This window comes from Panthera uncia, chromosome E1 (assembly GCF_023721935.1).
Source record: "Panthera uncia isolate 11264 chromosome E1, Puncia_PCG_1.0, whole genome shotgun sequence".
Classification (NCBI taxonomy): Eukaryota; Metazoa; Chordata; class Mammalia; order Carnivora; family Felidae; genus Panthera; species Panthera uncia.
In genome coordinates, this window is record NC_064814.1 from 46,465,802 (window position 1) to 46,493,499 (window position 27,698).

The following is a 27,698-nucleotide window of genomic DNA, read 5'->3' on the forward strand; positions in this document are numbered from 1 at the left end:
CTTAATCACGGTTCTTGGGACTGCCCTGCTAAAGTCTGCAGCGTCACTGGGAGTCCTGCCTTCAGACACGGAGCGAGGCAGCTGATGTTTGGGAGACACCAACTGAGCCCTGGGTGCCCAGCTCTCATTGCTGCTTGCCGTGTGGCCTTGCGCTCTTTGCTTCCCTTCACCGAGGTGCAGGGTCCCCACTCAGTACAATGAGGGGGTTACCTTCCTTGCTCCTAGAGAGCCCTCCCAGGACTGATGCCTCAGAATAAATAGAACTACAGCCCCCACCCTCACCCCCCAAACCTCGGCACAGTTCTGGCAGGGCTGGGCTCCCAGGGCCCCACTGCCTTGGTTCTAGGTTCAGCCTTGAGGCCAGAGGGCACCTTCCCCGCACCTGCCCTTTCCTCTGTCATTGCCAGACCCTCCTGGCCCCATTCCAAGCTCTAAACAAGACAGACCCATCCAGGCCCTAGAAGAGCTCATGGGTCTGGTGGGAGAGGTGGCCAGTGGACAAAAATGTAAATAAATAAACGTGAAGAATATAAGCTAGGGTGAGGGGACAGAGTGACAGGGCAGTCAGGGAGGCTTCTGTCAGGAAGCCACACGTGAACAGAGATATTTGAGCCAGCCAGGAGGACATCTACGGAGAGTGTTCTGGGCAGAGAGAAGAGCTAGTACAAAGGCCCTGAGGTGGGTCCAGGTTTGGTGTGTTTGAGCACCGTGTGGCTGAAGGTCAGAGAATAAGTGGGAGCGTGTTGAGAGGGCAGGCCAGCTGGCATGGGCATTGTGGGCCATCAGGAGGTTTGGACTGGGGAGGGGAGGCGGGAGCCACAGCACAGTTCTGAGGAGAGGAGAGACTGGGCTGATATTTAACAAGGGAGGCTGCCTCCCTGGCTTCCAGAAGGGAAGTCACCAAATCTTCCTTCTGGGCCTGCCTTCCCATTCCCAACCAGGCCCAAATGCTGCATTTTAATGCTACCTAATGAGGAGGCTCTCACAACTGTGATTGAAACAGAAAGTCCACGTGCCTCTGCCATCTGTCTATCAGTCCAGAGAGACTCATTGACTCCAGAGATAGGCACCTCTGAGTCCCTGCTGCCTGGAGGGAAATGGAGACATCCAGCCCTAGCAAAAGGGCCTCTGACCTCCACGTCACAGCCTGGGGACAGGGAAGAGGGGGCCCTGCCACTTTCAGTGAAGAGCAGGCAGGAAGCCTTCACTGAGGTCATGGGTTGTATAAACCGTCCAGGGCCTGGGGACTGAGCAGGTCCTTTGTAAATGTCAAAATTATCTGCATACTGGCTTCCCTTGCTCAGATGCCTGAACACTCTGTAAAAGCTGAAGGATCCCATAAACAGTAATGGAACCTGTAAAAACTGGTGTTTGCACTCATATGCAAACTCTAAAGTGCTTTCCAGTGGGGAGAGTGCTTGGTAGACTACCTGGTAAACTACAAAGTGCTTTATAATCCTGTACAGTTTTGCAAATGTAAATTACCCTGTAAACTATTTTGTAAAGAGCCCCAGGTCCGCACAGCGCGAAGTCCTTTGTACACTGTATCACTCTCTGTAAACCGTAGAGCGATTTGCCAGCTATGGAGGGGGGTGCACCCATGAGCTTCTGTAGATGAGTCAGGCCTGTACCCTGTCACTCTGCATCAGCCCCAGACCTCCCAACAGGGCCCATGCACGCAGGGAGAGGGGTGGGTGAGCACAGGCGGGCCAGACAGCTGAAGGTGCAGGGAGGGAGAACTGTGCTGAGAGGGTCGGACGCCGGCGCTGACCCCTGGCCCACCCCGAGACCCCGCCCCGGGGCTCCAGAGCCTCGAGTGCGTGTTGGGGTGTGGGGAGTAGAAGGGGCGGGCCGGGCGCTCCGAGGCCGGGCGGGGCTCAGGGGACACAGGGTCAAAGTCAGGGTTCTGCCGCCTCCTGGCGGCGGCAGGAGGAACTACTGGGGCCGCGCCCCTGGGACTCAGGGTCCGACGGATCCCGTGCGCGCGCACATGTATACATTCGCGCGCGCGCACACACACACGTGCCCGCGGGCCGATCCGCGCACGCGCAGACGTCCACGCGCGCACCTACACACAGAGCCTCAGAATTCATTCACTCCCTCATCCTTTCCTTCGTGTATTCATTCATTCGCCTTTTCATTCAACAAAGGTTGACAGAATGCTTGCTAGATGTCAGCACTGGGGACAGAACAGTGGCAGGTCCAATCTACCCAGATAAAGCTGATAGAGATTAGCTACACTGGCTGGACCAGATGTGGGGAGGCCTCCCTGAGGAAGGGACATGGCCAACCAGGAACGGTGGTGGGGTGCCAGGCAGCCACAGGATGGTGGGGGAAAGGGATTCCGGGCAGAGGGCTCAGTCGGTGCAGAGGCCAGAGCGGGGAGAGGGAGGGAGGGAGGCGCAAAAAAGTGCCTTGAAATGATGAAGTGCTGTGCCAGGGAAGGGTTAATAGGCAGAAACCTGTCCCAGACTGGGGACCAACTTGGGGACAAAAACCAGACCTCACTTCCGGCTGAGCCGAAGATGAGAGGCGTGTGCACGAAGGCAGAGCAGAGATGGATCCCAAAGGGATCAGTGCCTCCTTCTGGGAACATGCCCCCATTTCCCATGGAGGACGAGGGAGACCTTGCTCTCAGACCCCGAGATGTGCGTAGGTAGGTAGACTCTCCCGTGTGTTTGTTCCTCCTGGCCCGTGATTGGTTGGAGGATGAGCATGTGACCTCTCCCCAGCTAAAAGATCAGCCCTGAGACGGGGGGCTGGAACTTCACAAAGCTGGGGGAGCCACTGGGTCCTGACTTGCCCTCATGAGGGAAGCATGAAGCCCAGACAGAGGAAACAAAGCTAAGCTGGACACAAATTCCTCGGGATATTAACCAGGTTCCTGGATCTAACTGTGCCTGAAGCCAGACACAGTTCTTACACAAGCAAATACATTCCCGTCTGCTAGGGAGGGTGTCAGCCCTAGCCCAGGCCTCAAGGATCACAGGATCACAGAGCCCCACTGGACCCTGGCAAGGAGGCCTTCCTTGAGCTGCCCCCCACTCTCCTCAGAGCCCTCTCCAGGGGGCCTATACCTGTCCCCAAGCCTCAGTTCCTCCATCTCCCAAGGTGTGTGGCTTTGAGCAAGTCACTTCAGCTTTCTGGGCCTGTTTTCTCCTGTGTGAACCGGGGAGAACAATGTTACCTGCGACAGGAACACAACACCCTCGAGGAGGTGAGTGTGCCAAGGCTGATGCAACCTTCAATGGCGGCGGGACAGGCCGTTCCCCCAGTGGATCGGGCCTGTGTCCGCTCTGTCCAGCATCCAGCACAGGGCCTGGAGCCTTGTCTGGGAGCTTCCGTGTCCTCACATGGGGAAGGGCCTGTCAAGTGCAGGGCCCTGGAGAGTTCAGCAGGCACCCCCTCCCCCAATCACACTCCCCTGGCCCTGTCCCAGGAGCAAGAGGTCCTTCCGTGGGCACAGATCTTCACCAAGGAGTGGCGCTCGCCGCTATGACACACAGTCTCACACAACCTGTGTCCCACTTTTTTTTTTTTTTTTAAATTAAAACAACAATCAGGTAACTGCCCCAACCCATCAGGGAGAAGACCCTGGGCAGTCTTTCTTCAAAAAAATATATTTTTTCTTTTTTTTTTTTTTTTTTAAACAACACCAAAAGCAAATCCACAGCCCCTGTTGAGCCGGTCCCCAAGGAGAGTGAGCTAGACAGCTCCCCTAGCACCTCTCTGAGCAGAGACCTTGGGCCCATCCCCCTAGACCCCAGGCTGAGCAGAGGCAGGGGTTCTCCACCTGCTGGTCCCTAGGGGGTGAGAGAAACGTGATCGGCTCCAAACCATGCAAGAGAAACCAGGCAAACCCACAAAGCAAGAGAAAAAAAAAAAAAAAAATCAAGAGGATAAATTAAAACAAAAAAGTGAAACAACCCCCCCACTCCCGAGGCAGTGGGCGGGGCTAGGTTGAGCCCGCGTGTCCTTAGAGGCCCTATTTGCCAGTGCTGGGGTGAAGGCTCGAATGGCTCTGTCCTCGCACTCGTGGGGGCTCTGGCGGATTCACATGGCTCATCCCCCGATCGTGTCCCCCACACTGATGCCAGGACAGAGGTGTGGCCACCCTAGGCCAAAGTGTGCAAAGTCCATTCGGTCAAGACATAAAAAAATATACAACTTGGGTGGCATCCAGGGCTTGGGCCAAGGCAGCTTCCTGAACACAGGCACTGGCTGCCTTCTCTGCGAGGGGCAGCGGGGTCCGGTGGAGGCCATCCAGGCCCCTCCAAGTCCAGGATCTCGGGGGCTGGAGACTTGGGGTCCTTGGAGCAGCAGGGGCAGAGGCACTGGTGGGGCCCACGCGGGCCTGGCTGGGGGCTCTGGCGGTCTGGTTCTTTGGCACTTGGGACGAATGGCCTGTTGCCAAGCCAGACACGAGCAGCCCCCTTGATTCTTCCCCAAACACCCAAGGCCGGGGTGGCAGTAGCTTATGGGTGTGGGCAAGCACTGCCCTGGCAGGGAGGGCTGTGGGGCGCTGGAGGGCCAGAGCGGAGTCCACGTCCCCACCCCCTACGAGTCCTCCCCCAGGATCTCCTTCACAAAGGCAGCAATGTCCGTCTTCTTGGTTTTGTGCAAGGTGAAGAAAGGGTGCTCCTGGTGGGACAAGAGAGGGCAGTCACCTCGGGTAAGGGTGAGGAGGCGAGGTGGAGACGCCCCTACCTCCCCAAACCGCCCCCAACCCCTGGGTGCTCCTCCTGCCCAGGACACCTCTCTCCTGCCTGGCCAACTCCTACTCGTCCTTCTAGGACCTCCATCTTCAGGGAGCCTTCCTTCTAGAGACACGTTGACGGCTTCCTCCTCGGCCCTCCTGCAGCCATCCCCTGGCCACACCACACTCCCTTTTCCCCACACACGCCAGGCCTCCAGCCAAGTGGAACGCCCTCTCCAGCAGCAAATAAATCCTCATTCACCCTTCCAAACCCAGTTCACATATCACCTCCTCTGTGAAGCCTTCCCTGATGCCTGGGGATAAAATGGCTCGCCTCCCGCCACCGTGCACCACGCCCCGCCCCTCCGCCCTGTGTGTCAGAGCGTGGCCGTGTGCCCCTCCGCGGGGCCTGGTGTGGAGGCGGGGGAGGGCGCCAGGGTACGCCCGAGCCAACGGCCGCACACCTGAAGGAATCAAGACACAGGCGGGCCGAAGGCGCTGCCCATCTCTGCGCACAGGGAGGCGGCCCCCTCCCCAGAGCCCCGCCAATCCACTGCCCGTGCCCCGCACTTACCATCAGCTCCAGGTAGCTCATGCGCTCCGCGGGGCTCTTCCTCAGGCTAGGAGAGAACAGGGCAGGCTGAGCCAGGCCGGCATAAAGGAGGTCTCTAGGCCGGCCGAGCCAGGGCGGGCTCACCCCTAACCGGGCACTTAGGACACACGTGCTCCTGGGGCAACGGCAAGGAGGGGGCGGCTATTCGGGGGCGGGGGGGGGGGGGGGGGGGGGGGGTCCTGAGGATGGAGTGGGATCCGTGGGTACAAACTACAGAGACTTGGACGAACTTCCCTTGCCTCTTGGGGTATTCATTTTTTTGCCTCTAGAGAGGTCTAGGGAGTTCTCAATGACCCCGATACCAAATGACATTGAGATGCGATAGTTAACAATGGTGTCCTCAGTGTCCTGACTCAGAAGGGAAATTCCTTATCACGGGTCTTGGGAGAGGGGAGGCCTCAGTGTAAAGGATCAAGGTGACCAGGCATTCTGTTTGTGGGGCTCATTTGTTTTTGGTCTTTCTTATTTTCTAATAAAAGAAATAAAGAATACAAATTTTCCTCTGAGTTGCTCTTTGCCCACGACACATAGATATGTTGATATGTTCTTTCACTTCTGAATACTTTGTATTTCTATTTTTCAAACCTCTTTCAAACCCCAAGAGTTGGTCACAAGAATTTACTTTGAATTTCCACGTATCTTTTTCCTCTTCAGTTACGCACTTTTTGTTTGATTTAACTACAGGCAAGGAACATGACCTATATGACTCTGCCTTTTCCCTTCTCCCCATTTCCTTTGTAATCTCTGACACGATATGTATTTTTTTACATGAAGCTCATACGGGCATTCTTTAATTTGGTACAAAGTTCTCAACAGCAATAAAAGCAACTCTGTTAACGCTGTTCAAATCCTCCATCTGTTTTTTGTTTGCTTTTTCAGTCTACCTGGTCTGTCCATCTCTAGGACTGTCCCCCTCTAGGACTCTCCACCTCCGGGACTCTCCACCTCCGGGACTGTCCACCTCCAGGACTGTCCCCCTCTAGGTCTGTCCACCTCTAGGACCACAGTTTGCCAGATTTTCCTCGTGTTCTATTTCTGCCTTGCATATTTTGAGGCTATGCTGTTTGGGGGTTTATCTGCTCAAGGAGAAGGGGGCCAGGCGAGGGAAGAGTGGGAATCTGGCCGGGGCAGGGAGGGGTGCTGACCGGGGCTTGGGGAAGCCCCAGAGCCATCGCAGGGCCGCTCACTCACCACTGTGCGGTGAAGTCCACAAACTCGGGAGAGAACGAGTCAGCTGGGAGCTGGGGAGATGGCTCCTCCACAACCTGTTTCAGCTGCTGGAACGGGGTCCCCCAGGATTCATAAGGAAACCGTAGAATGGCCATCTCGATCTGCGGTGGGGACAGCGGCACTGGGTCAGATGCGCCCACACTCTGCACCCGGAGACAGAGCATTTGGGGAAACCTGCCTGTCTTGGCTTGGCGCCCCAAGCCGGGCCACAACGCGGGTTGCGAGAGCCGGGGTGACACCAACAGCCGGTTCCTGTAACCCAGCCGGCAGAGACCATGGCTCACGAAGCAAATCTAGGCCCGGGTTGTAACTGGCTTGAATGTCATTGGGCTCTTAAACAATCTAAATGCAGAAAGTTTGACGTAAAAACCCAACTTCCAGCTAGTCTGGAAGGAGGTTTTACACAAAAACCCAAGTTCCAGCTAGTCTGGAAAAATCAGAGCAGCCGGTGACCCTGGGACACCTGCCACAAGGCAGCCGTCGGCAAAGAACTGCCACTCCTCTCCCTAACGTCTCCACAAGGTCTAAGTATCTGCTGCCACTCATTTGGACAGTTGTGGTTATGACAGAGCAGGCAAATGGGAAATGGAATTATTCTCAGAAGCCGATCTCTCCCCAGAGCTGTAGACGGTGAGGCCGGCGCTCGGTCAGCTGCTTCGTCTCTGCAACAGCCCCTCAGGCCGGTCGAGAACTGAAGTTTGCAGATGCCCCTCCTCCTTCTCCCTCCCCCACCCCCACCCAGCGGCGTTCTGCAGGACCCATTTCCAATGCCTCCTCCTCCAGGAAGACCTCCCAATCCCTGCTGACCCCCTGGACACATGGCCACGGTGGCCTTGTCACTCCTCCTGAACCTGGGCCTGCCTGCAGGTGACATCAAGGCCACCTGGCCTCGGCACCCGTGCCAGGCACCTAGTTGGTGGGAAGTCATTTGTGGAAAAGACCAGCTATCTTACGATAAACTCTGGGTTCCGAGTTTGACTGCCAAGATTAAAAAAAAAAAAAAAAAAAAAAAAAAATCAGGTCAGCCCAGGCCCCCGCCTGGAATAGCACAGAGACTGCTCACTGACAGGCCATAATCACCATAATGAACACAAGAGACCTCGGCTCAAACAAATGCTTCGTGTTGGCAACTGGCGCCTGAACAGATCACTAATTATTGTGCTAAGAAAGGGCCTTCCCATTAGGCTCAAGGCCCCTTTCCAGCCAAGACATAAATAAAAACTCTCAGATGGAGGGTGTGCGCAATCCAGCGGGAATGGTGGCGATCCTGTGTGTATTTTCACGGGACAAATTCAGGGTGCTTTTTCCTAGAATGTGCACCGATTCCAACCAGCGGAAGTGAGGATCCTCTACGGGTTTCCAGGGAAGGACCCGGTGGCCTACTAGAGCTCATAATTAGGAAAACAGAAAACGGTCCAGACTCTTGACCTCGTAATCCTTTTTCCCGGTAATTTTTTCTAAAGAGCGCAAAATATGAAACCCAAAACAAAACAGCCTCTGGGAACAAAAAAAGCACGGTGTGGTGTGATCTGTAATAGTGAACATTAAGAAGCAGTCTGAACACCCAGTGCCGGGGACTGGCCTGCCGCAGGGCGGCTGAGTCTCGGCCGTGCCCGTCATTCAGGTGTTCACATGATCGGCACTTGATCAACACTCGTTATGGCCCAGAGCCTTCCCAATATCATGCCATATCTATATGTTCTGGCTGTGGTCAAGTGCCTGCAGAGGGCCTCTCGGGGTGGGCTCAGAGCACTGGAGAAGACCACCCAGAGTGACAGGCCCGGCGCACAGCGCTTCACCGGTCACTCCCCCAGGTCGGCCGGGGATTTCAAATGGAAAGAAAAAACCAGACATGAGTGAAACGCCTCACATTAGGGACTGAGTAGATGGTGGCAGTTGGCTGTGGAGTCTCTCGAAGAGATGCCTACAGGGATTTGTAACTACCCAGAGGAACACGAGTGATGAGATGCTAAGTGAAAAAAGTGAAATAAAAACCATAGAGGTTTTTCAGAAAAAAGCAAAACATCTAGAAGGAAACGCACAACGTTGGCAGCTGACAGCAGGAAGAAGGGGCTGTGTGTCTTTGAGAACAGTCACACTGATTTTTCTTCCCCCTTTTATGTTTCTTCTGTATTCTTAGATGTTGTTCTACTACTTTTGTAACTTATGGGGGGAGGGGACCTAATCTGTACCAAGGCAGCCAGTTCCCTAAGCTGCTATTACAGCTTCTCCTGTGAGCACCTGCCGGCCCCCCATCTAGACCTGGAGTTTATTTCTCCTTGAACCTGGGCTGGCCTGTGACACTATGACCAACATAACGAGGCAGAGGAGACACTATGCCAGTCCTCTGACAAGCACGTAAGAGCTCTCCCCTCGTAGAAGCCACCACAAAAGACTTCAACTACCCTCCCCACCACGTTGTGAGGAACCCGGCGGGCAGTCAGCCAGGAGGAAGCTGCGTGAAGGCCCCACGTTTGCAGAGCCCTCTTGGACCTTCCGGCCCAGCCCTGACCCCAGCCAGAGCCGAGTGTAGTGGAAGAACTGCCTGGCTAACCCAGTCCGGAATACAGAAACAGCAGAAAAAATAAACTATTATTGGTTTATGTCACTAGGTTCAGGTCCACTTTGTTACGCAGCATTTGCTAACTGAAGTACGCACTAAGCACGCACTTGCCCAAGTTCCACCAGAGACACCAGAACGTCACCGGGATGCGGTGGGTCCCCAGTAATGACAGATGGACAGATGGATGGGAGGGAGGGATGGATGGGGGGGAGCAGGGGGGTGTGTGTGTCAAGCGGTCATGAATGGGGTCTCTAACATCCAACCAGTTCTGTGCAGTCTGTACATCCTGCAAGAGTTTGCTCTTATCTTTTTAACTCAGGAGGTGAGAAGCTCTTATCTGCAGGCACAGCGTGCACCTTTAGGCTCTGACTACTCCTCTCTGCTCCGAGAAAAAACACACTTAAGTAAAAAACGATCGTGTTGGCACTATCAAGCAAAACCGAAGGCATCACCCGATTCTGTGTCTCTGACAAATGATTTTGATTTTGGACCTTTCCTGGTTATTGCACACAGACACAGCTTACCAGTCACAGCGATGAGGGGGAACAGGATGATAAAATTGCATTATCGGTAAGATCCAAAACATCTACGTTGATCCTGAACTCCCGCCTCGCCCTTTTCTGATCTCCCCTCGATTCTGGCCCCCAGGCAGAATACTAGGCACACCCCACCTCAGGGCCTTCACCCAGAAAGCCCTGTGGGTTCCTCCCACACCTCCTCAGAAGATTAATGCTGCTCCACTCCTACCTGAATCTCTCCTTTCCACGCCCCTTCCCATGAGATATTTTACTGGTTTGATTTTTGATTACCAATTATACCCTGTCCCTAAGAGCTGGCGGCCAAAGCTGGGACAGGGAGGGTGCTGACACCAAGCAAACATCAAGGGCTAATTCACATCCCAGACACAACCCATTAGTCCCAATGGTTGGGATCGGAATAGAGGCTGATGACCCCTCAGCCAACTGAGTCAGTCCCGTGTGCATACTGGGGCCACCATGACAGTAACCTTTTCCCAGGTATTCTTGCGGGGGACGGGAGGGGTACTCGCATCCTGGTCTTTTTCCTGTCCCTTCAGCCCATTCTCCACATGGGTACCAGAAGGGGCTTTCTGAAGAAATATATAAATAAACCTTGACCTACACCGGAGCCAAGCCCTGACTCAGGCAGGAGCAGACGTTGGCTGGGCAGTTCTAGAAAGAGCAAGCAGCACACGAGCCCCGCCCTCCTCTTGGACCTCATGTAGCCACCCCAGCTCTGCCGGGCACCTGCCCCACCCCACCCAAGCCCCCCACAGCCCAGGACTGAGAGCCCACTGCCCCATCCTACCACACTCAAGGAAATGCACAAGGACCTCACAAGCAACAAACTTCTTGCTATGAAAAAAAAAATTTTTTTTTTTAATTTTTGCCATTTTGCTTTTTAAATTATTTGGGTACCAGAAGCCCACTTAATTTGGACTTGGCTGTGATTTCTCAACAAGCACAGTGAGCTCTGGAGAAAGTCTAACGGACAAATTATCACAAGCCATCAAGAACTTTCATGAAGGACACACCTCCCCACTAGGGAAGGACCTAATGCCATCTATAGATATTCTCTTAAATATACCTTAACTTTTGATGGTACATTTTCTTCTCAGATTGTGAAGCCAACACTTTTTTCCAGGCCTAAACTATCTGATGGGCCCTCCAAAAGCTCATGGACTGGGCCCGGCCCCACCCTGGCCCCCACCCGACCAGCAAGGGCTGGACCCAGCTCCGAGCAGTACCATGGTGATGCCGAGGCTCCAGACGTCGGACTTGACGTTGTAGCCCTTCTGGTTTAGCTCCGGGTTGATTCTCTCGGGCTGTAAAAGGGACCAGTGAGACATGAACACACACTCACCCCGGTGAGGGGCCAGAGGAGGGGCCGCCCAAGGTTCCCTCGGCTGGGTCTTGCCTCTCCCACCCCAAACGGAGGGGTCAGTGCTCATCCTATCCCACTCCCCACCCCCCATGGGGCAGGTGAGAAAACTGAGGCCAGCGAGGGCCAGGGTCTTGTGGTGAACGCCCAAACCATGCCTCGCAGCTACCCCCGCCCAGGCCACTGGGACAGACTTGGGATCCACAAAGATACCACAAGCCACCACCATGTGGCTGTGTATGAAACTTATCACCCAAACGGGCACTTTGGAGCACAGCTAATACCCGGGGTAAAGAGGGGCTCTGGCCACCCCAATGGACAGAGGACATGGCCCGACGATGAGCTCCCAGGCACGTCCCTCCTGAACCTCAGCTGTGGTTTGGGACCCGGAGCGGTGTGGGGACCACTCACAGCCATGTAGGGTTTGCAGCCAGCATCCAGCGTCTTGGCCACAGAGTCCACCAAATAGCCGCTAATCCCGAAGTCGCACATCTTCACATGACCCTCCTTATTGATGAGGACATTGGATGGCTTCACATCTGCCAGGGACAGAACACACCTTTTTCTTCACGTGGGGTTGTGAGTCTCCGCTGGAAGCCAGCAGGCTCCTCCTACGCCCCAGTCACCCAAGGGGCACATGATACCAGGGAGTGGATGAGAGATAAGGCTCTGAGAGGCTCCGCTCCAGTCCAAGGTCACAAAGATGGAGGCAGCGAAGCCAGAACGTGCCCTAGTCACCGGCCACGAGTGGGGAAGGAAGTGAGTCTCTACCAGGACCTCGTCTCTGTGCCCACCATCAGCACTTTGGACACAAGGTCCGGGGGCGAATCTCACACCCGCCGGGCAGCCCCACAGCCGGACTCGGCCTATTTCCTGTTATAACCTCTAGCTCTGGGGTCCTCCCGGGCTGGGGATTTGGTGGGGCGGAGCATCACTGACAGAAGCCAGAAATCACCCGAGCGTCTATGCTGAGAGGTCGGGAGGTTCGGCCAGGAAGCACAGGGCAGCAGCAAAAACACAGGAGAGGTGCATGAAAACACAGAGCCCACGCCATGACTCGAGGTCCACACAGAGCATGCTACGGGGCACGCAGCAGGGAATCGTCCAGCAAAAGCACACACAAGACACACGTAAACCGGCATGCTTTCCTGTGTGCGTCAGGATAGAAATGCATAGGAAGAGAACCACAGGTTCCATACTGAACCACCACAGGGGTGACCTGGGGCCGGAGCTGGGATGGCGACTGAGTAGTCAAAGCAGGCCTGGTCTAATTTAACTTTGTAAAAAACAGTACGCCTGGGATAGTGAACTACCCAGAACAAAAAGGAAAGAACTGCGATACACACAGCCCCGGTGAACCTCAGAAACATTAGGCCGAGTGAAAAAGGGCGGAGAGAGGCCATGTGAATCCATTCACATGAAGTTCAAGGACACCTAAAACCAACTTACTGTAGGAAAAATCAGATGAGAGGTGCAGGGGGTATGTAGGGGTGGGGGCTGACCAAGAAAGGCACAGAGAAGTTTCTGGGGGTGCGGCAGAGGGTGGAAACATCCTGCATCCTCACAAGGGCCAGGGTTTCATGTGGATGTAAACTCTGAACAGACTCATTGAATGGTAACTACAGATCTGAGCATTTCACGATATATAAATGATACGTCGAAGCAAATTCAGCAGCATTCCCAGGACGAATGTCCAGTTTTTGCTCCGAGCACCAGCAAACCTAAGGGAAGCACGTGGGGGCGCGGGGCTGGGGGGTGCGGAAGCCAAGGAAAATGGTTTGGAGAGGTTGACAGTGGCCTGGACTGGGAAGCAGGCTCAGCTCCTGACCCCAATGGGCACGTGACTACCTATCACCTGAGAAGGTGGCTCATCTTGGAAAAGGGGAAGGTCCACCCTCCTTGCAGGACTGGGCGGGACCGTGTATGAGTAGCCTGCAGGCCCCTCCCGGATGGTGAGCGGCAGGCACTGACCTCTGTGGATCACGGACAGCTTGCTGTGCAGATGCTCCAGTGCCCGGACGATCTGGCATCGGCGCAGGAGGAGGAAAGACAGGCTGCGTTACTTCCGGTGGCATCGACAATGACAGACCAGGAAGACCCCTACCCTCGTCCACCTGTCTCCCTCTCCCATACACATGGCCCAGCCCCTCGCTACCCCAGGCTCTTGCTCCCATGCCCCCATTCACCCCGCTGTCATGGCCTTCTTGGTGCAGGCACACCCAGCCTCCTACTTTTCTCCCACCAACCCTAGAGGGCCAAGGTCTCAGGCCCAACCAAGCCTTTACCAGGGAAATGATGTACCCAAGACCCTCAGAGTCCCAGACCTGTGACCCCTCCAAGAGGCTGTCAACACCTCCTACCAGGCTATGGGGTAAAACCTAGCCCTTCTGCAGCATCCCTGGCCCCTCTCCTTCATGAGAACCAGTGGGCTATATGCTTAAGCCATTCCCCTCAGGGAGACATAGGGGAAGCCTGGACAATTACCCCAAAGATTCTGACTCACTACCCTGGCATGGGTATGTTTTAAATGTTCCTGGATGTAGTCAAGATCGAGAAGCACCCTTTTTCCCTCTGGCTGCCAGGATGCTCAAACCCAGGGTTGCTACCCTCCTTTAGAAATGTTCAACCTCAAAAGGTGAACATTATGAATGCTAACCTTCCCCCCAACTTAGCTTGTCCCTCTATGAGCTGTCTCAGGGCATTTTTTGGCATGAGGAAGTTGCAAGTACTAAGTTCTTTCTTTAAAAATGGTCTTGGGGAATCTGGGTGGCTCAGCTGGTTAAGCATCCGACTTCAGTTCAGGTCATGATCTCATGGTTCATGAGTTCAAGCCCTGTGTCAGGCTCTGTGCTGATAGTTCAGAGCCTGGAGCTGCTTCAGATTCTGTGTCTCCCTTCCTCTCTGCCCCTCTCCTGCTCACACTCTGTCTCTCTCTCTCTCTCAAAAATAAATAAACGTCAATAATAGTAATAATAATGATAATAAATTGGTCTAGAAAGCTCAGGCCTGTACACAAAGGCCTAGAGGCCTGAGATCTTCCAAATCTGTGTGGCTCTGGGAGCCCCAGCCTCTGGGGTCTCCTCACAAAAAGGCTCTGACCCAGAGTGGGAGAGTCGGGTCCCTGGAGGGCAGTTACCCAGGTTTAGGGCCACACTGGGGACCCACCTATGCCCCAGTTATCACCATTAGGCTGAGCTCTGTGCCTACTGGGGCAGGGCTGGGGCCTCTGGCTATGTAACTGGGACCCCCAGCCCCACCCAAGCCTGAGGCAATTACTTACAGACACAGCAATTTCCCCCAGGATGTCCTCTGGAATGGTCATGTTTTTATCGAGCACTTTCCGGTAGAACTTGTCCAGGGATGTGTCCATGAGCTCCATGCAGATCCACACATCTCCCTGTGGAAGGACACCTGGAGGTCAGCCTGGGTTACCTGAGGCTGTACCTGGGCCTGGACAGCCCGCCCTGGTGCCAGCGTCAGCACACGCCTGCCTCCCCCGTGCCGGTCAGGCCTTCCTACAGACACGTCTGCCTGCCCACCTCAGCCCACAAAGATTTACTGAGCTCCCAGCTCCACCCTTTCTGCCCCCAAAATCTTTCAGCTTCTGCTTCTCCACCTTCCATGCTTGTCCACACTACTAGGTAGGTAGTATACCCACCACCCTTGCCCACCTCTTTTGCCTCTGGTCTCCCCGATCTGATCCCTAATTCCATGGCAGTTTTCTAGAAAGAAGTGACTGAAACACACACCTAATTATGTTCCTCCCAACAAGGGCTCTCAGGATCTGGCTGCAGCTCAGCTCCATGACCCTGCCCTGCAGATCCCTCCTGACCTCAGCCACTGCGGCCCCCAACATGCATAGGTCACCCCAGCTCTGGCCTTGATGGACGGTTCCCTTCTTCTCCTGCAAAGCCCTGCCTCCCCCACACCCTGTTGCCCCACAAACGCCCACCTATCTTTCAGGACAGCCTTCTGGGAAGACTAGGTATGGCATCTCCTTGGGGTACCCACAGGACCCCGTGCCTCCCTGCCAACTCTGACCCTACGTGCAGTGAGGCCCAAGTGTGTGTCCTTCCCCCCAGCAGCAAGGGGATGACCAGCCTGCACCTGGCACTCAGCAGGTGCTGAGCCAATCAGACAGGTGGATAATGAGGGGCTGACTCACAAATGGGTCCACCGCACCCGGGAAAACCGGGAACCCAGTAGATGGTCAGGGAGCATCCCGCGGGAGCCCATCCTTCCGCCATGGCATCACCCTGACCCCTCTCTCATCCCACATGCAGACCTTCCCACAGACTAAGAGTCGGACCCTCGCACACCTCCATGACCGCCCCTACCTGGAGCCCCGCCCTGCCAGCCTGGAGGCCGGTGAAGCACACGGGCAGAGTGAGTGCCAGGCCCTGGGCCACATCACTTCAAACCCATGCAACCTTTCGAGGTGGACACAATTAGTGGCCTCATTTCACAGGCAAGGAAACTGAGGCAGGAAGCAGGGGAGCCAGGCAGTTTGGCCTCTGGGCCTGAGCTCTCAAGACCCAGCATGTACCATCTCACTCTTGTGCCTGGCACCTGGCACACAGGGGCGCTCAGCAAGTGTCTGCTGGGGGCCCAGCATGAGCAACAGCGGACCGCAGGCTAGACGGAGTGGGGCAGGTGTGCAGAAGAGAGGTGGGGGTGGGGCAGCGTACCCTGGCACCCACCTCCCACCCTCCCACCAGGGCCGCACCTCTCTGAAGAGGGCCCCATAGAAGGTGACAGTGTAGAAGCAGTCGACCGTGCGCATGTTGATGTCCAAGTCCATGAGCAGACGCTTCTGCTCCTGTGAGTTCACAGTGGCCCGGATCCGCTGCAGGAAGAGAGGGTTACGGTTCAGGCGCCACACGTCAGAGGGCGACCACCCCACCAACCCTTCAAGGAGCTTCAAGGGGTGCCCTCAGCCTCCCCTTCAAGGCTCAGCCCCCCATGCCTCCTCCAGGAAGCCTCCCAAGTGTCCCCTCCCTGACTGGCTGGGGCCCCGCTTACCTTAACGGCCATGATGGTGCCACTCTGGGCATGCCGCACCTTCTCCACCACCCCATAGGCTCCACGGCCCAGCTCTGAGATGGTCACCAGGTCATCGGCCTCCACCTCAAAATTCTTGGGGGACAGAAATGAGAGAAACCACAAGTTAGGAGCCTACCCTCGCACCTTGCCCAGTAGAGAGAGCTGGGGCAGCAGAAATTAAAAACAGCCAGTGAGACCTGGGCTCAAATCCTATACCAACCACCTTCTGCCGTGTGACCTGGGGCAAGTCACTGAACTTCTCAGACTCACGTCACCCTCTACAAAACAGGCATAGCCCCAACGTCCAAAGGCTTCCACAAGGTATAAGTAAGACCACCTATGAAATGCCCCCGGCAGGCACAGAGAGCTCAAGAGATGCCCTTCCCTCTTGTCCCCTAGCCCATTCAGGTGGTAGGACTAAATCTTTCATTCAACCAGTATTTACTGAGCACCTACTATGTGTGAGCTCCTGGAGAGAACAGAACAAGGTCTTGCCCTCACAGTGAGCAGTGTGGCCCTAGGCCCTCTTCTGTAGGGCAGGCAAGAAAGGAATAAACAACTAGATGAGCGGGACAGCACCCAGTGACAAGTGTCAGAGAAGGAAAATTAGCCTGGGAGAGGCTGTCAGCCAAGGGGATGCCTCTACAGTGGGGTCTCTGCCTGGAGACCCTTGGTATCTCCTGTGGGTGAGGCACCGTCCCTGAGCCAGGATCTCAACCACTGGTGTCCATGCATCAGGAGGTGCATGTGAAATGCAGGTTCCCAGGTGCTGGTTCTGAGGACAGAGCCAGGAGTCTGCATGTTCCACACACCATTCCCACAGGTGAGGTGGATGCAGGCGGCCCCACGACCCAAACTCTGAGATCAGGAAACTTCACACTGCTCTGGCTCTCCAGGGCTCCACGAGGCAGGCCGACTCGCCCCAGTCCAAATGTGGCGGTCTGAAAGTGGGCAGCCCAGGGCCACACGGCCACCATCTGGAGCGTGAGGCTCCTCTCCCAAGCCCAGCTCCTTCCACCTCCCGGAGCCACCTCCAAGAGGCCCTACAGAGTCAGCGTGGGCTCATCTGTCATGAAGACACCGAGATTCAGAGACATGAAGGCCCCACCCCAAGTAGGAAGCCAGCACCTACCCTGTCTCCGATGGTGATGAAGGTCCGAGAGTCCAGGTTCCGGGGGGGTCTGTGGGGAGGAAGCACACCCCATGAGCCTCGGAGAGAACCACATCCTTCCCCGAGAGAAGGAGCAAACCAGGCTGGCACAGGAGCCAGAGACGCGTCCTGTCCCCGGGAGGCAGCCTGAGGGAGGTGGTGCTCCTCAAGGCACCTAGTCTCAGTCACTGAGCATCTGCCGTACCAGACACAAGGCGTGGCCACACAGACATGGCCGGAGCCTCGCCTTCCCATCTCTGAGATGAGTGAGAAGGGGACACAGAGCGGATGTGCGACGCCTGTGAGCCCTGTGGCCACCCCACCAGGGCCGTCCAGGACACACTGCCCCCTGCTTGCTCCCCTCCCCTGGGCCCTCTCCAGGCTGAGCCAGGGGAAAAGCTGAGGTGGACTTACGTAGGGTTGGGTACAGGCGGCTTGGACATGCAGGATATCCGCAAATCCTTCTTCCTCTTGGATTTCCCTAAGATGGAGAGAAGGTAAGGCATCTGGTCAGCTCAGTCTATCAACATCCCCTGGGCACTCCCTAGGCCGGACAAACCTGGGGACATAAACGGCTCAGGCCTCTGGCCCTCAAGGGCTCCCAGGTGCAGACACAGATGCTGAGGGTCAGTGTGGGCAGGGCCCTGATGAGGCCTGGAACCTCTGGGCACCTGCGGGATGTTCCTGGCTCAAGCCCCACTGACCCTCCGGGCAGTGGCCCTCAGGTCCCACTGGGCCCCGGGCAATCACCCCCCCAAACCACCCGAGAAAAGATGGCGCCTCCAGAGTACGCCTCCCGGGAAGGTGGCTCCATTGCAGATCTGTCCCACGGGCCACACATCAGGCTGCCACTGAGCACCCGCCTCAGGGAGCAGGGCCGGGTCTGAGCAGCTGAGGTTTCTGCCGGGGCCCGGTGCTCCCACCCTAGGCGGAAGCCCTGTGTCCTAAAGTTTCTGGTAAGGGTTCAGCTGCGCCCCCTGAAAATTCATGTGTTGAAGTCCTAAGAGTGTCACCCTATTTGGAGATGGGGTCTTTACAGAGACGATTAAGTTAAAACAAGGTCATGAGGGTGGGCTGTAATCCAGTATGACCGGGGTCCTTACGAAAAGGAAATTTGGACCCAGAGACAGGCACGCACAGCTGGAAGGTGAGGAGACACAGGGAGAAGATGGCCACCTGCAAGCCAAGGAGCTCCTAAGGATACCAGAAGCTAGGAGAGAGGCCCGGAACGGATCCCTCCCTCACAGCCTCAGAAGGAACCAGCCAGCCAACACCTTGATGGGACTTCCGGCCTCCAGAACTGTCAGACAGGAAGTTTCTGTGAAGCCCCCAGCCTGCGGTGCTAAGAAACAGATATAGCCTCCTTCTCCCACTTGTGCTGCTAACCTTGGTGGGGCGGGGGTAGGGGCAGCATCTGAGGCAGAGAGAACTCCTTTCAGATCCCAGCTCTGCTGCCCACCCCTCTTCTGAGCCTCAATTTCCCCATCTGTCACCTTAGAATGCAGACGCCCACCTCAGGGATGGCTGGGAAGCCCGAGCGGACGCAGGCTGGGGAGTTGCAGGCCGAAGCCTGGTGCCTATTTCTGTCCCACCCCCACGAAGTTCTTGCCTTTGCTGCCCCCTCCAAGAGCACCCCAGGAAGCCCGCTTCCCTCCCGAGGGCTCCGGGCAGGTCTTGAGTCCCGAGGCCGCACCTCCCTCACCCTCACCCTCACTCCTAAGGACGGGAGAGGGGATTCCCTTCTCCAAGGCCCAGTGCCCACGTCTCCTGGGCTAGCTGAGAAAGCGTGGCCGGGTGCCCTAAGGAAGAATCCACATTCTGGAGCGCTGGACGCGGCTGGAGCTGGGCACAGCGGAAGAAGCTTCATTAGGCCACCCTCCCAAAAAGGTACAACGCCACCTCACAGTCAGGAAAGCAAGTTGAGGGACCTCAGGGAGCCCAGCGGTGAGGACCGAGGCAGGCCTGAGTCCCCAGCCCCTGCTCCCAGGCAACCGGGACAAGGAGCTCCATTTTCCAGAGCAGAGAAGTAACTTGTCCAGGCCACCGAGGATGTGGGTGGCAGAGCTGGGACTTGACCATGACTCCCCGAAACCTCCCAGGGCACTTGCCAGCTCCTGCAGGAGTATCCTTCTCACCTCCCAGGCAATGCCCTGCCGTCGGCTCTGCCCTCCCCGCCAGCCTCACGAGGCCGCCGCAGACATACCACTGGCCACCCAAGGAACTGGGAACTGCCCGAGGCCCTGCACCACCTGCTGTGAGTGTGCACAGAGCACTAGGAGACCTGAGCCCCTGAAGCCACCTCTGAACTGGGTTCAGATCCAGTCTCCACCACACCGTGCTGTGCGGCCTCAGTGCACCATCTGGGAGCCTGGCTTGGGGGCCTGGACCCTGCAGCTGGGCAGAGCCTGACGCCACTGTCGAGTGATGGGATAGGGAAGACGAGGCCCAGCCTCAGCTGTCCTCAGATGAACCACTGAAAAGTAGAACGGCCCCAGCGGGGATGGGGGTCCCAGTGTGTGCACCGGGGTGGGTGGGCAGAGCACTGGGGGTGACGGAGGCAGACACCTGCAGCCTCCCCACAGAAGCCGCCCAAGGCCCTCCAGATGCCTGGCTGCGAGGCAGGTCTGCCTGTGCCCCAGCAGCTGGCGACAGAGCCACAGTCCCAGCCAAAGGCCCTGACCCAGGGGACCCCCATGCCAACTACTAAGTCAGTACCCCAACGGCACAGTCCTCAACCCCAGAGCCGGGAGTGAGCCTGCTCACTCCATTCTGGCCTCAAATTCAAATCCCACCTTTGCCCCTTAGAGGCTGGGTGCCCTTGGGCAAGTCCCCATGCTTCTCTGAGCCTCAGTATCCTCATCCAGACAATGGGGATAAAGAAAGCACCTGCTCAGTAGGCATCACAGAAGGCACTCAGAACAGCACCCTGCTGCCATCAGAGCTACTTGACCCCCCAGCCTGGGCCTGTCCAGGACCAACCCGGAGGCCTCAGGAAACAAGCTTCTACAAATAGTATTCACTGGGAACCACCCTCCGCTCCCTGTCGCTGGGATAAACCAGTCACCTCATCATGAGCCCATGTGGGAGGTGTTTTCATCCCATTTTACATATGAGGCAGTGGGGCCAGTTGTCAGGGGCTGGGTGGGTCTCTCTCTTGTCCAGCGGCAGCAGCAGTCAAGGTCACACGAGTGGCCCTTCCCATCTATTCCAGACGTTCCAACAACCCTAGAGGGAGGAATTCTCAGCCTTGCTTTACTTGAGGAAACCGAGGCTCAGAAGCGAAGATGCTGCACGGGGAGTCAGGGGACCGGCCGGGACTCCCTTCTGGATTGGTCCACTCGGAGACCACAAGGGGCTCGTGGCACCCCGTCCCGCCGGGGAGGAACTGGCAGGCTGCACTCCCCCGCGGGGAGCACTGTGCCATCTTGTGCTGAGCAGAAGTCTAGAGGCTTCCCTGGGTTTCCCTGGGCCCAGCACATTCCACATGGCAGAGGAGAACAGAAAAGCCGAGGCGTGCGGGGCCTTCTGGGTCAGACTTCTGTGCTGGCCCCGGGTCAGGCTACATCACCGCTGACCTCTGGCGTGGGAGCAGGGGCCGCGGGGCCCGAGGCCTGAGGAGGCCACTGGCCAGGCCGGTGCTGCTGACACCGCATTTGGCACGCGACAGCCTCTGCCCGAGTCCAGCTCGGCGCCCCTGCTGAGACACGGCCCTGGACCCGTCTCCGCCCCTCGAGGCCCGCGTCTCTGAAGCAGGAGCGCCGAGAACACGCGCCCCCTGTAAGGCAGGCTCGTCTGCAAGGTAACTGGCACAGGCTGGGCACTCGGTAGGTGGGCCTATGTGATTGGCCCCTAAACGGTCACTGTAGTTATTATAAGCCTGTCCACGGAGGTAAAAACATCTACCCTACGTAATGAGAATTATGGGTGGCTTTAATTCTTCACTTGAAACTTTTTGTAACCAGAAAGTAAAACATTTTGTGTTAAAAATGAACAACCCACTCGGGGGTCTCCTGGGGCTCATGGCCGCACCCGTGCCCGTACTACCTCGGCTCTTGGCCCTGCTTGCCCCTTGTCTGGCTCTAGCCTATGCACCCATCCCCCACCCCGGGATCTGTGAACGCCGTGAGATGGGCGCCCCCTCGCCAGGCCTCAGTTTCCCTAGCTGTCAAGGGAGCTTCTATGCCTGCGGCCAGGCTGGGTGGGGGAGGAGTAAACAAGAGCTCCCATCTGCCCCTCCTCCCAGGCGGGCCTGAGGGCACAGGCTACTCCAAGCACCTGGGTGGGTGGGTGGGAGGAGTGTGGTCCTGGCCTTCTCACCTACCTGCCCGTCAGGGCCACCTGGCCTGCGTCCGGAGGGACACGCACTCTGTGGGGCAGCTGTGCCAGCTGTCAGAGGGAGTGGGTGAGGCCGCCATGGAGACAGCACAGAAACAGGCCGCGGGCCACTAGCCGCTGCCACCGTCCGTCACACACGTCAGCACTGGGCCCAGATGGCCAGGCAGCCCGGGGCTGCCCAGGTGTGGACTCAATGTGACGACCGTCACCACAACAAACAGAGGTTCACAGGCTGCCACCAGCAAACCACAACAAGCCTGCCAGCCTCAGCTTGCAGGGCCTCTGGCACAGGTGGGCACAATGCCAGGCATCTGTGTGTCCTCGGCCCTCTCCAGTCTCCCAGCGGTACCACGGGCAGAGAGCAAGGAAACCAGCCACTGACCTACGGGACAAGCCAGTGGAGAGAGGCACCCCACGCTCCCACAACTCCTACCCCTGCCAGGCCCTGCTCATCATTCCTTGCATAAGTCACCTTCTTGCCTGTCTCGGTACGTTTGCGCGTTCTGTTCTCTCTGCCTAGAACGTTCTTCCCTGCAACTTTGTTCTAGGTGGTATGCGATCCTCACCCCTCGCCTAGTCAGAGAGGCTTTCCTGATCACACCAGCTAAGCCCCCTTGTCCCTGGCTCTCCCTGTGTCCAGCCAGCTTCTCTCCTGTCACGTCTCACAAGTCACAGTTCTACAGCTACTAGCTCAGGAGCAGCTATGGAATTGTTTAGGAGCACCGACTCTAGAGCTAGGCAGCCTGGGTTCAAACTACAACTCTGCCACTGCCTAGCTGTGTGCCCTGAAGCAAGTGTCTTAACCTCTCTGGGCATCATAGACTCCACTGTGCAGCGGGGATAACGGCCCCATAGTTATCCCAGGGCTACCAGGCATGTCCTACCAGGCTATCAGTGCCATGCTGCAGCGGTGGCTGACATGCAAAGATTAGACTGAACCAAACCCGCAGGACCCAAAACAACACTAGGCCCTCAGCCCCAGACAGTCACTCTGTTCATACTCTCCGCAGCCCCACAGAATAAAGTGTTTTCCTGTCTGTACCTGTTGTACCGGGGCGGGGGGAGGCGGGGGTCAGAGAGGAGAGGTACCTTGACCAAGGTCACACAGTGGGAGTCTAGCAAGGGGCAGACATAAAGACCGGTCTGCTTAGCTCTAACGAGCAAACATCAACAGAAAGCCTGAGAGAGGGCTCTCCCCACCCCCTGCGTCACTCCTGCCCTGGGACCTTGGGGACATTCCAAATAGACTGGACTGTGCCACTCCTTCTCAGGCTGTGTCCACGGTGGGGGGTGGGGGGCCCTGCCACAGACTCCACTCACAAAGGGAGCCCCCCACCCCTCATCGTGTTCAGTCACGACCCCTGGTTTCCCATGACAAGCGCATTGCTCCCTGCCGCTCCCAAACTGTTACTATTCCTACCCCTACTTTGGGGTACTTCGGGTGCTTCTTGTGGTTTCCGATTCCACCGGAAAAGTCCCAGGCCCTGAGCGTCCGTGCCCGCCATGGAGATGTGGGAGGCCAGATGTCCCAGGGCCACCGATGCCCCCTCCCAGCCTCTGCCCCACTCAGCCTGTCACCTCTGTCCTATGGGAGGGTCCCTCACAGAGAGAGCGCCTCGACCAAACTACTCCCGCGGCGCAGGCAGCTATCGAATAGCTCTTGTCAGCCGGCACGGCACCTGATGCTCAATGCCGCCGCCCACTGCAGCCATCGCACCGGCCCCACACTTACCGCCCCGCGGGCGAGCGCGGCACCCAGTTCACGGACCGGCCCACCGAGGCCCTGCGATGCTCAGCAGGAATGGCAGGGCCGGGCCCGTGCCACCTGTGTCTGAGGCTGCAGTCTCCGCCCCCTGGTACCCTTCCCTCAAAGAGGCCCCTGAGGAGCTGGCAGGGACCACCACCACCAAGTGTCGGCAGGGAGCAAGGACAGAGCCGGCTCTCCCAGGCAGGGGGCCAGTTGGGTCCCCGGCAAGGTGGCGCCCGCTCCCCAAGGTCCTGAAACAGATGAAGGGCTCTCTCATTGACGGGTCCCCTATACACGTGGCACCTGCCAAGGGCACCGTGTACCTCATCCCACAGGCGAACGACGGGCTGCGCCACGGGGGCCGCTCAGCCCATGGCCCTGCCCTGTCTCCTGCTGTGTGCCAGTCACCTGGGCAGGCCCTGGCCTCTGAGGCCCTCGGCACCCCCTTTCCCTTTACCTCTCAGGCCCTTCCTCATCTGCAGAGCATGTTGGGGGGGATTCAGTGCCTGCCTACCTCACAGCATCCGTCCCTCCCTCAATGAGCAGACCGCACCCTGCCCTCCGAGGTCATGCACCAACCGCGGACCTGTGGCGATGTCTGAAGACATTCCGTCAGGGGGGTGCTACCGGCATCTAGTGGATGGAAGCCAGAGATGCTGCCCCGCAACCCACGGTGCACACTCAGCACCCACAACTGAGAATGATCCAGCCCAACAGGGCAACCGTGCCAGGGCTACACCTGTGGCCGACAGGAGAGGCAGGACCACAGGCAAACAGCAAACTAGCAAACAACACCAATCTGTATAATGTTTACACAGAATCCCATGCGCGCTAAATGCTCTACAGAATAAAGGGAGCTGGGGACAGGGACCTTTGTGAGGTGGGATTTGAGCTGAGGAGGAGGAAGGAGGAAAGCTCTAGAGCCACGATGGTCCAGGCACAGGAGGCAAGTGCACAGGGACGTGGGCCTAGAAGAGGGAGGGAAGGGGGAAAGGCCGGGACCAGCGGGTGCGGGTGGGAGACCTGGTCTCACCCGGCCTCGCGGGCTGCTCTCGGGGCGCAGGGCACAGAGGGCAACCAGAGTCTGCCCCCTTGCTGCTGGGAGTCGCGTGAGCTCACAGGGCCACCACCTTGAAGGCACCTCGGCACTGTCCAAACGCCCACTGACCCAGAAAAGTGACCTCAAGGAACTCATCCCTAACATACAACTCCCACGAGACAAAAAGAATAAAGAGCCGCCGACACTTGGTGAGCACCTACTGTGTGGCCTGTGCTAAGCATTTAATCACATCTCGCCGGATCCCTTCAGCAACCCCCAGAGGCAGGGATGAACAGGATCTCCATTTTACAGATGAGGACACTGAGGCCCAGCATTTGTAAGGTCAAGAGACTGGCCCAGGGAACTGGCAAGGGTCCAGCAGGCCCCTGGGCAGGATGGGGGGGCGAGTGCTCTCCACGCAGGAGGAGGAATGCAGATTTTGTGAGAGAGAGAAAACGAGGGTCTCTCCACAGAGGATTCCAAGAAGCAGGACACTGCCTTTCTGCACCTTTGAGATGATCCTAACCACGTGTATGAGCTGCTTAAATGCAAGTGAATTTAAATTAAATAATCAGAAAGAAAGAAGCCCTGTGTAAACCTTGTGTCCTGGGCTTCTGTGGGTCTGGGGCTCAGGCTCCTCCTCCCTCCGAAAGGGGTAGCCAGGTTCACCGGTGTCCTTCGTGGGGGCTCTCAGCAGCAGGGCCTGCTGGGAATTGGATGGCGCCTCCGAGGCTGGCCAGCCCGGATCCTGGGGCCAGAGGCCTGGAGGCTTGCCCTGCATGGGGTCCCATGCCAGGGCAGCAGCAGGACCAGGACTCCGACACTGACCCCAACTTCCTGGACCGGCTCTTCTCCCCGGGGTCACCAGATCCTGGCTTCCCACACCTCAACCGCAGCCACGACAGCACCTCGCAAGCCACTGCGGTGGAGGCCGACAGATAGTGAGTTGAGGAAAGACAGGCTTGGGCACCGGGAGACCTGAGCTGCTGTGTGACCAGGGGCAAGCCACACCCCCTCCCTGAGCCTGTTTCCTCCCTTGATGATCTGGGGAGCGCAAAGACCTTGACCTCCAGGAGAGGACTAGTCAGGGGTTGCTAAGAAAAGGCCGGGGCAGACCTGTGTGACCTTGGGCATTCACTCCCTGCTCTAGGCCGGCGTACTTGTAAAACTCAGGGATGACAACACAACCACGTTGCTGGGTAACCATGACAGCTAAGAAAGATAGTGTACGCCAAATGCCTGGCCCAAAACGGATCGGATCAGCGGCCGCCCTGGCCCAGAGGCCTTCAGTCACCAAGGTGGGCCCCAGACTGCAGAGTGAGGCCCCCAGACCACAGAGCCCACGCCTCGAGGCTAGGGGCAGGGAGGGACGTTCCCTGGTGGCACCTAACCTTCCCAGAGCCCCAGGGAAACGGGCCGCTCCTCTTGCTTGGACGCGTGGGCTGAGCTCCTACAGGTCTGCACTTGGGGCCGCTGTGAGATCACCCAGGCCACCCGGAAGCACTGCTGGGCCCCATGCTCCTGCCCCTGCAAAACGGTAGCAGCACCTTCCCTTAGCAAAGACCACGCTTGCTTTTATCATCATTTGTCTCGGAACAAAATCTTACAAAACATGGGATAACGGAGAGAATGCCTAAATGGGTATTCTTGGTGACAAAAATGCTAATACATAGCTCAAGTTCAATTTCAGCACCGAATGGGCACCTACGGTGTCCCTGAATCTGCCAGGTCTCATCCCTTCTCACCCTCGATAACAGCCTGAGAGGTGGGTGTTTCCATTCCCTTGGTTCGTGTGAGAACACTAGAGCCCAGGACATCACAAAGGGAGTCAGGGCAGAGTTGGGCCTCGAACCTGGAAGTCCCCCCAGGCTCACCCAGCAAGGCTCTACCAGCACTACCTTGGGGTCTGCCCCAGGTGGTTGGGGGTGGGGCAAGCTGTGCCTGGAGTAGGGAGGTATGGGGCAACCCAGAAGGCTAAGACACAGACCCGCTGAAGGACAGGGAGGGCAGGACACGCTCCCCAGGCCGCACACCCAGGGCAGTCTCAGGCAGGCCCCCCGCCCCTGCCTCAGCAGGCGCTGACCACCAACAATGACGACCCACTTAGTGGGAGCCCAGAAATGCTTCTCAGCTCTCTGTTTACTTCCTGATAGAACGCAAACATCTCCACGGACATCCAAGGCCCTTCCCTTGTCGCTTCACACCCGCTGGCTCATGCAACCCTCAGGACACACCTTGCACAGTGATGCGGATAAGGAAAGTCAGGGCCCGTCAGGGTGTCGCTACACAGGCTGAGCACAGCACAATTTGGGCCCGGGAGTTTAAGATTCGCTTAAAGCAACAGTAACAGCTGCAAACACTCGTCTACACCAACTCCTAGCCAGCCCCCATGCCGAGCACCTGCATAGGCTAATGTAGTGAGTCGTCACAATAGCCCTGCAGTTTCGATTCTAGGAGCATCCCCGTGAGACAGACTGAGGCCACACGGCTCGGCTCGGGAATGGGGGAGAGGGGCGTGAACCCAGCCAGCTGGCTGCAGCCTCTCCCTGCCATTACGTGGCTGTGCAGGCCCCATGGGCCGCAATGGGGGCCAGCCTAGGGATTCTGAAGGACAATGAGCCGAAACATACCCCTCGTACCTTAGCACTAATAAAGAAGCGATTATGACAAAAGTCAGGACGGCTGTAAGGGAGATGCAATACTGGGGGCACTCTGGGGTACAGTAACGTTCAATTTCTTTAGCTGAGTATTGGGTACACAGCACTCGTTCACAAAAATACGGCGGTACCTTCTATATACCCTTTTGGTGTCTGCAGTACAGTTACAATTTGAAAGTTTGAAAGGGACGGGCTGCGAGCAGGGCAGCTGGACACCGCCTCCCAGAGAAGCCGGGGCGGCCCCTGGATGCCAGCTCAGCCACAACACCCCAGAAAGGGACAGGGTGACAGGGACCTGCGCCCGAGACTGGGGGTAGGGAGGAGAAAAGCCCCCTCAGGGTGAGCCTGGTGACCCTCTCCCGACTTGGATACAGCCCCCGGGCTTGCCGTCTGTGAGCGGCAGAGGGGCCTTCCGGGTTGCCACTGCCCAGCCCCATCTGTTCTTCATGACCTTTGTGTGAAGCTTTTGGGGGCTTCCGTGGTCAGTGCTGGGGAGGGCATCTACAGACACAGCTGGGCAAGCAAGCCTGACTTGTGTGCGCAATGCCGACAAGGAAGGCCAAGGGGAAGCATGGGTGGTCCCTGGAGGCTGCAACCCCAACGCCGGGAGCTGAGCGGAAGGCAGGCGGGTCTCATCACCCCCATCTGTGCGGGGGAGGGCTCTCTGTGTGGCACCCTCTGTGCTGCCCCCCGGTGTTCCTCCTCTGGGACCCAATCATGACACAC

At 57.3% G+C, this 27,698-nt stretch overlaps 1 protein-coding gene across 1 annotated transcript in view; it reads right to left on the reverse strand.

Moving 5' to 3' along the window:
* Nucleotides 1–3,612: 3,612 nt before the first annotated feature.
* Nucleotides 3,613–27,698, reverse strand: part of MAP2K3 (mitogen-activated protein kinase kinase 3) — a 29,593-nt gene continuing 5,507 nt past the window's right edge. The window contains exons 2-12 of the mRNA XM_049636846.1: nt 17,609–17,675; nt 17,177–17,225; nt 16,024–16,137; nt 15,728–15,847; nt 14,282–14,398; nt 12,973–13,024; nt 11,413–11,540; nt 10,868–10,945; nt 6,501–6,640; nt 5,271–5,316; nt 3,613–4,641 (exon numbers count right to left, since the gene is read on the reverse strand). Coding sequence (XP_049492803.1) covers nt 4,558–4,641; nt 5,271–5,316; nt 6,501–6,640; nt 10,868–10,945; nt 11,413–11,540; nt 12,973–13,024; nt 14,282–14,398; nt 15,728–15,847; nt 16,024–16,137; nt 17,177–17,225; nt 17,609–17,675 — 995 coding nt within the window. The 3' untranslated portion in view covers nt 3,613–4,557. The remainder of the gene's footprint in view (nt 4,642–5,270; nt 5,317–6,500; nt 6,641–10,867; nt 10,946–11,412; nt 11,541–12,972; nt 13,025–14,281; nt 14,399–15,727; nt 15,848–16,023; nt 16,138–17,176; nt 17,226–17,608; nt 17,676–27,698) is intronic.